The 8,793-nt window shown below is 42.8% G+C and overlaps 1 protein-coding gene across 2 annotated transcripts in view; it reads right to left on the bottom strand.

Annotated features, from left to right (window-relative positions):
• Nucleotides 1–8,793, bottom strand: part of ift172 (intraflagellar transport 172) — a 279,132-nt gene that overhangs the window by 97,543 nt on the left and 172,796 nt on the right. For both annotated transcript variants that reach the window (XM_043682226.1, XM_043682236.1), the window contains one exon: nucleotides 1,023–1,116. In XM_043682226.1, the coding sequence (XP_043538161.1) occupies nucleotides 1,023–1,116 (94 nt within the window). The remainder of the gene's footprint in view (nucleotides 1–1,022; nucleotides 1,117–8,793) is intronic.

Below are 8,793 nucleotides of genomic sequence, written 5' to 3'. Positions count from 1 at the left end.
ACCCAGCATGAGCAAAACCAATGTAGTGTACAAAATCCCATGCAAGGACTACACAAAACACTACATAGGACAAACAGGAAGACAGCTAACAATCTGCATCCATGAACACCAACTAGCCACGAAATGACACGACCAGCTATCCTTAGTAGCCACACACGCAGTTGACAAGCAACATGAATTCGACTGGGACAACACTACTATTATAGGAAAGCCAAACAGACAACAGCCAGGGAATTCCTAGAGACATGGCACTCATCCACAGATTCAATCAATAAGCACATCGACCTGGACCCAACATACCGACCACTGCAACGGACAGCTGGAACTGACAAACGGAAGTGGCAGATTCAAACCACTATAAATGCCAGAGGAAACATCACAGAAGTGCTTCACAGGAGGCTCCCAAGCACTGAAGATGTCACCTAGGCAGGGGACGAAACGTCTGCAACACAAATTCCCAGCTTGGCGAACAGAACCACAACAAGAAGGGTCTGTTGCCACGCTGTATATCTCTATGACTCTAAGACTCTAATCCAAAGTCATCCCAGTATTTGCCTTGGTGGTTCCCAGGTCCCCAGAGCAGTAGCTGAATTTGCGTATTAATAAAATCTAGTGATAACACCACAAGGCCATTGCCTCCCCTTGCATATATGGCCAGCGTTTCTTTAAGATGGGGCTTTCTTTCCAGTTTAAGGTGGAAGTCACAATTTTAGGAAATTAAAGCTGGCTCCAATGTAAAATACCAGCAAGAAAATTGGCTATTTGGTGGGTACATGTCCTGTTAATTCTTTAAAGATGATGTTCTGTAAAACTTGCCCAATATTAAATAGCTTTTGGGCTATTTATCTCTTGGATATATTTTAGTCGATGTAAGTAATAGCATTTTCAATTCAGACATCTGATTTATAGCATTAGATCACGTTCTTTATGCCATGATCTTAATATTGATAATAATACAAACATGATCAAAATATTATTTTTCTGTGCTAATCAAATATCGACCAAGAAAAGTAACAACTTACCTCATCTTCTAAATACATGGCGTGTTTCAGATGTATATCTGGGATTTTATTTTTCATAGACAATCGTGACAGTTCAAAAGCAAAGTCAAAAGAGCTGAAACAGAATTTTAACATTATAAGCAATTATTACTGGCTAGTCGCAGATATGTACATAAATCCTGAACGTTTAACAACAGACGCTTCGCAAAAAATAAAATTATTCCGTATAACAGCAACAATGTTGTGTCTGCAAGGAACAGAGGTTCAAACGGAGGTTATTATATTTTGAAGCCAGATGGGAAGATGTAACAATAACTTGGATAAAGATCAACAACTCTTCGCTCCCAGTCTTATTGCATTCCTTTCAGCAAAGTAGATGAGCAGAAACCTCACTATGAATCATATTTAACAGTTATAGAGGGCTTTTAAGAGAATTTTGAATTCTACTTCACTGTCTCTCGGAAAGGGAATTCAGCTAGCCACACTGATCCTTGAAAATATCTGAGTATCAATGGTATATGTGTGCAGAATAACTTTGGATATAGATCACCATTTGGAACAATCATGACTTATTCTTTTCTCCTGTTTTTAACTGTCACTTAGTCAAAGTACTTTGAATCCTGTAGATTTTCTTTATTTTCCTCAGCTTTGCTGTGCATATATTTGCACAATCCAAACTGTTTGTTAATAATCTCGACCTCTTTGCTAATTAAGTTCATTTGTAATAAACTAGTTATTGTCTATTGACTAATGAATTTGGCTGACTTGATCATAAGATTAAATCTAATATAATCCAAGGCTGATACACTGGCTGATCACCATCTTGGTTAAATAAAAACTTTGCTTTGACCAGTAGAGGACTGGGACTGATACACTCCTCCAACCCCAGCTGTAATAAATCTCAATCCCAGATTTAAATTTAACAACTGACACACATTGTTCATTACAATAATATCAGCCATATTTTGCTCCCAATATAGTAGCTGCTGTTTAAATAGATATTCTTTCATGGGATTTGGGAGTTGCTGGCTATTTGAACATCCCTAATTCTCATTTCTATCGGTCTGGAGTCACATGTTGGCCAGACTGGGTGTAGTTGGCAGTCTTCCTTCCTTAATATACATTAATGATCCAGATTGTTCTCATGACAATTCCCAATGGTTACATGGTTGCCATTAGGCGAGCTTTTTATGCCAGATTTTTATGTAATTGAAATCTCATCATTTACCATGATGGGGTATGAGCCCATGTTGCCAGAATTTTAGCTGGGTTGCTAGGTTACTAGTCCACTGTCATTACCACTCTACCACTGCCCCTTATGAAGCCTTAAGCTAGAAATACTATTACAAGCAATTCATTACCTCAGCAATTTGAAGCTATTATTTAGCTGAGTTTTCCTTTGCTGATAAGTATAAAATTATTCTCTCTGTTTTAAAGCCTCCCTCAACCTCCACCCATCTGAACATCTCCTTCTCCTCATTCCTACTGCACCCTCTCCTCACTCATTTTCTAACTCTTAAGTTTACATAAGTGAGCTCTAATTCACTCTGCTCCACTATTCCAAGTTTTGCTATCTTTTGTATTTTCTTATTAGTTTTCTCAAAATGGAATACTAGACATCCTACACATTAACTTTCACGTGACATCTATCATGCTTTCTCAGCAAGACACTGCATGGCTTTAAATCTCCTTGTCCCAAATAACAGCTTAAAGACATGCACTCAGGAGGCATGAGAACAGAGCTGTGACCACAAAGATTTGCAGAGTCAACAGAACCTATGATCCAAATGTCCCTGATATTGCTTTTAAAAGGATAACTTTACTCAAATGAGCTATGTAAGAAAAAGGGTTAAAACATTTTCAAGAACATTTCTTCCAAATCTTCAGGATTTTGCTCTGAAGTCAGATGAGTAGTGATTACAATGATGTCATCTGGGTGGATATTAGATCCCTGATTGGGGCTATTAACCTGGTCCAATCAGGGAGCCTTGGCTGATAGCTATAAACAAAAGTGCTACACAGCACTGCCCTTTGATGTGAAGGGCAGTGTTTGTCACTGGCCACCCGGGTGTTTTCCTATCTTCCTGGTGGTGGAAATTGAATAAAGATTTGTGCACTTTGTGTCTTTCACTGTGTCTCACACCTGCGCACACACACCATGGGTGCTGGGGATAAAATAAGCACTACCGCACTTAGGTGGTAGTGTGGGGGTTAAATTTAAAAAATAAAAAAATATATAAACAGGAGTGTTATTTTGATAAAAAGAAAAAAAAAAAATACTACTAAGAGACTAAGGGCAGTGTTTGTCACTGGCCACCCGGGTGTTTGCCAGGAAAAAAAAACAAAAGTGCTACACAGCACTGCCCTTTGATGTGAAGGGCAGTGTTTGTCACTGGCCACCCGGGTGTTTTCCTATCTTCCTGGTGGTGGAAATTGAATAAAGATTTGTGCACTTTGTGTCTTTCACTGTGTAAAAAAAAAGAAAAGAAAAAAAAAAGAATAAACCAGCAAAAGTAACACACCGACTGTGGCCCAGCCAGCATAGAGTCAGTCCCCTAAACAAAGGAGATTCTAAATCTTCCAGTTATATTGTTCAGCCAGGGCTTTCCTGATTGTCCCAGGTTAACAACCCCAATCAAGAACTTCATAATTAATGAGGTCCACCTGGCTTCAATGAGAAAAAAATAAACAAAAGTGCAACACAGCACTGTCCTTTGATGTGAAGGGCAGTCACTGGCCACCCGGGTGTTTTCCTATCTTCCTGGTGGTGGAAATTGAATAAAGATTTGTGCACTTTGTGTCTTTCACTGTGTCTCCCACCTGCACACACACACCATGGGTGCTGGGGATAAAATAAGCACTACCGCACTTAGGTGGTAGTGTGGGGGTTAATAAGAAAAAAAAAAGAGAGAAAAAAATAAATAAAATAAACAAAAGTGCTGCACAGCACTGTCCTTTGATGTGAAGGGCAGTCACTGGCCACCTGGGTGTTTTCCTATCTTCCTGGTGGTGGAAATTGAATAAAGATTTGTGCACTTTGTGTCTTTCACTGTGTCTCACACCTGCACACACACACACCATGGGTGCTGGGGATAAAATAAGCACTACCGCACTTAGGTGGTAGTGTGGGGGTTAAAAGAAAGAAAAAAAAATACCTGGACAGTAAAAAAAAGATAAACAGGAGTGTCAGAGGTTCTGTTCACTCTGAGAACAAAATAAAAGTGCTGTTTTCCTATCTTCCTGGTGGTGGAATTTGAATAAAGATTCGTGCACTTTGTATCTTTCACTGTGTCTCACACCTGCACACACACACACCATGGGTGCTGGGGAAAAAATAAGCACTACCGCACTTAGGTGGTAGCGTAAGGGTTAATATATAAAACAAAGAACAGGAGTGACCCGAATCCCCACTCGCCTGACGGACGAGGGAAATGTGGCATATAGAAGTCCTTTCTCTGACGATGCCAAAAAAAAAACCAGAAGTGTCCACAACCTGAGCCGCCTCCGGAAAAAAAAAGAAGAAAAATAAACAAAAGTGTCAAGGGTTCTGCTCACTCTAAGAACGCGCTCTGTGCAAGCTGGGTCAGTATCTTGTACTTTGCACATGTAAAGAAAGGGTGACTTGGTGACAGGATGCATGCCTTTGGGGGAGTTATTTCAGTAGCAATAAAAGAACGACCCTGAAGAGATTCACTCACAACAGTCATAGAGTCATAGAGATCTAAAGCACAGAAACAGATCCTTCCGTTCAATTCGTCCAGTTGACCGGATATCCTGACCTAATCTAATCCCACTTGCCAGCACTTGGCCATTATTCAAACCCTTCCTATTCATGTACCCATCCAGATGCCTTTTAAATACAGTAATTTTATCAGCTTCCACCACTTCCTCTGGCAGCTCATTCCATACATTTTTTAGATTACTTACAGTGTGGAAACAGGCCCTTCGGCCCAACAAGTCCACACCGCCCCGCCGAAGCACAACCCACCCATACTCCTACATCTACCCCTTACCTAACACTACGGGCAATTTAGCATGGGCAATTCACCTGACCTGCACATCTTTGGACTGTGGGAGGAAACCGGAGCACCCGGAGGAAACCCACGCAGACACGGGGAGAATGTGCAAACTCCACACAGTCAGTCGCCTGAGGCGGGAATTGAACCCGGGTCTCTGGCGCTGTGAGGCAGCAGTGCTAACCACTGTGCCACATGCACCATCCTCTGCGAGAAACAGTTGCCCCTTAGGTCTCTTTTATATCTTTCTCCTCTCATCCTGAACCAATGCCGTCTAGTTTTAGACTCCCCCACCCCAGGGAAAAGACCTCATCTGTTTATCCTCTCCATGCCCCTCATGATTTTATAAACCTCTATAAGATCACCACTCGGACTCCGGCGCTCCAGGGAAAACAATTCCAGCCTATTCAGCCTCACCCTACAGATCCAAAGCTGGCAACATTCTTGTAAATCTTTTCTGAACACTCTCAAGTTTCATAACATACTTCCTGAGAAGGAGACAAGAATTGCACACAATATCCCAGAAGTGGCCCAACAGCCTCAACATGACCTCCCAACTGCTATACTCAATGCTCTGACCAATAAAGGAAAGCATACCAAATGCCTTCTTCACTACCCTATCTACTTGTGACTCTATTTGCAAGGAACTAAGAATGTACATTCCCAAGATCTCTTTGTTCAGCAACACTCCCTAGGACCTTACTATTAAGTGTATAAGTCCTACTCTGATTTGCGTTTCCAAAATGCAGCACCTCACATTTATCTAAATTAAACTTCACCTGCCACTCCTCAGCCCATTCTCAAGATCCTGTTATACACTGAAGTAACCTTCTTCACTGCCCACAACACCACCAAATTTGGTGTCATCTGCAAAACAAACTATACCTCCTATGTTCACATCCAAATCATTTATATAAATCACGAAAAGTAGTGGACCCAGCGCCGATCCTTGTGGCACACCACTGGTCACAGCTTGAAAAGCAACCCTCCACCACCACCCTCTGTCTCTACCTCTGAGCCAGTTCTGTATCCAAATGGCTCGTTCTTCTTGTATTCCATGAGATCTAACCTTGCTAACCAATCTACCACGATGAACCTTTTTGAACATCTTACTGAAGTCCATATAGATCACGTCCACCGCTCTGCCTTCATCAATCCACTTTGTTACTTCTTCAAAAAAGTCAATCAAGTTTGTGAGACATGATTTCCCATGCACAAAGCCATGCTGACTATCCCTAAGTCGTCCTAGCTCTTCTAAATACATGTAAATCCTGTCCCTTAAGATTCCTTCCAACAACTTGCCCACCACCGATGTCAGACTCACCCTGGCTTTTCCTTATCACTTTTCTTAAATAGTGGCACCACATTAACCAACCTCCAGTCTTCCAGCACCTCACCTGTGATTATCAAGGTGCTTATATGGATACACAGATTACACAAGAATACAGTCATACACAAGGTAGCATCAAGTGCATAGGAAGTGCAAAATATGCAAGACAGCACAGTAACTCCTGAAAAGACAAGATAATAGCACAGTGGTTGGCAAATTACAATGTAACAATGAATGATCATTAATAAAACATTATTTTAGCAGCAATTCAAAAAGTCATCCAAACAATTGCAAATGGAATTGAGTGTGATCATACTGTGATAAGGAGCCTGATGGCTTGGGGGAAGAAACTATTACACAGTCTGGCCGTGAGAGACCAAATAGCCCAGTATCTTCTGCCATCTGGCAGAAGAGAGTAGAATTTGAATGAAGGATGTGTGGGGTCGTCCACAATGCTGTTAGCCTGTGTGGTGTAAACGTCTGTAATGGAGGGAAGAGAGACCCTGAAGATCTTCTTAGCCGACCTCACAATCCGTTGTGGGGACCTACGATCCGAGATGGTGCTATTCCCAAACGAGGCAGTGATGCAGATGCTCAGGGTATTTTCAATGAACCTTCCATCGAACGTGGTGAGGACGGGGGATGGAAGATGGGATTTTCTCAACCTATGCAGAAAATAGAGACGCTGCTGGACTTCCTTGACAATGGAGCTGGTGTTGAGGGACCAGGTGAGTTTTTCCGCCAGATGGATGCCAAGAAATGTGGTGCTCGTCACTATCTCCATGGAGGAGCCGTTGATGTCCAGCAGTGATTGCTCTGTGGCCCTCCTGAAGTCAACAACCATCTGTTTCGTTTTGTCCACATTCAAGACAGGTTGTTGGCTCTGCACCAGTCCACAAAACAGAAATGGCCCTTCTGAACATCTGGCAAGGCTGTCAGAACCTGTGGGCTCTCCCCCTCCACCTAGCATCAAAGAAACCTCTGAGGACAAGATGGATATGGCAGATGTTGCAGTCTCAACGCAGTTATTGTCTGAAGATGATTTTCAGCCGAGATGCTCCGGACACAAAGGGCAGACTATGGTCTGGTATAGACCGCCAGTATCTGACGTAGAGTCCGAGGAAACGTAGCTGGCATGAAAAAGCCTCAGGAGAAACTACAGGTAAAAGAACAGCACTATATTCTAGGACTGAGAGGGCGTGGGATGAAGTGATTGAGATCCATTTGGCTGACATGGTGCCATAGATTGAGGTTGTTACCCTGGTCCAATCACGAAGTCCTGCCCACAAGAGATAAAAGGTATGTAACAGGTTCAGGCAGCTGTCCATGGAGGGGGTCATTAGGGCCGATTGCCTGACCCTCTTCCATGGTTACAGTCGAACTTGGGTGTCCCTGGAGAAGGAGTACACAGTCTCCACCAATATCCTTGAGCTGTTCAGAGTGGGCACCACATAGAGTGGAGTGTTTTATTTCCCCCCCAACTCTATTTTGATTTAATCCCAGCCTTCCCCTTCACTGTTTGATCACGCAGCATTGCCCTCTAAGAAGGGAACTGCTTGTCACTGGCCACTTAGGTGTTTTCTTCCCGGTGGTGGAAATTGAATAAAGATTTGTACGCCTTATGTCTTTCACTGTGTCTCACACCTGCACACACACAACATGGGTGCTGGGGAAAATATAAGCACAACTGCAGTTAGGCGGTAGTGTGGGGGAAGGGAAAAAAGAAAGAAAAAAGAAAAAGAAAGCTAGAAAAGAACAAGAGCGTTCTGATAAAAAGAATGGGGTGTCAGACGTCCCAAGAAAAAGAAAGATAAACAGGTGAGTAACAGGTCCAGGCAGCAGGCTGTGGAGGGGGTCATTAGGGCCAATTGCCTGCCCCTCTTCCATGGTTACATTCGATCCAGGTGTCACTGGAGAAGGAGCACGCAGTGACCACCAACACCCTTGAGCTGTTCAGGGTGAGGTGAGCACTGCAGGGAATGGAGGGTTTTATTTCCCCCTCCAACTCTATTTTGATTTAATCCCTGCCCTCCCCTTCACTTTTTTGATCAAGCGGCATTGCCCTTTGTCGAGAAGGGTATTGCTTGTCACTGGCCACTCTGGCGTTTCCTTTGTTCCTGGTGGTGCAATATAAATAAAGATTTACGCACTTGTTGTTCTTCACTGTGTCCAACACCTGCTCACACACAACATGGGGTACTGAGGAAAAATAAGAACTACCGCTGTTCGAAAGTAGGGTGGGAACATACAAAAAAAAGAAAAACAAAAACAGGAGTATCAGAGGTTCTGCTCACTCTGGAGCTGGTTCTGACGGAGCTGGGTCAGTGTGAGATACTCTCCACATGTAAAAAAAATAAAGAGGCGTGTCAGAGGTTCTGTTCACACTTTTTAGATTAGATTAGATTACTTACAGTGTGGAAACAGGCCCTTCGGCCCAACAAGTCCA

Source organism: Chiloscyllium plagiosum, chromosome 3 (assembly GCF_004010195.1).
Source record: "Chiloscyllium plagiosum isolate BGI_BamShark_2017 chromosome 3, ASM401019v2, whole genome shotgun sequence".
NCBI lineage: Eukaryota > Metazoa > Chordata > Chondrichthyes > Orectolobiformes > Hemiscylliidae > Chiloscyllium > Chiloscyllium plagiosum.
The sequence above is the reverse complement of the archived record's forward strand: the minus strand, read 5'-3'. Positions and strand labels throughout refer to the sequence as shown.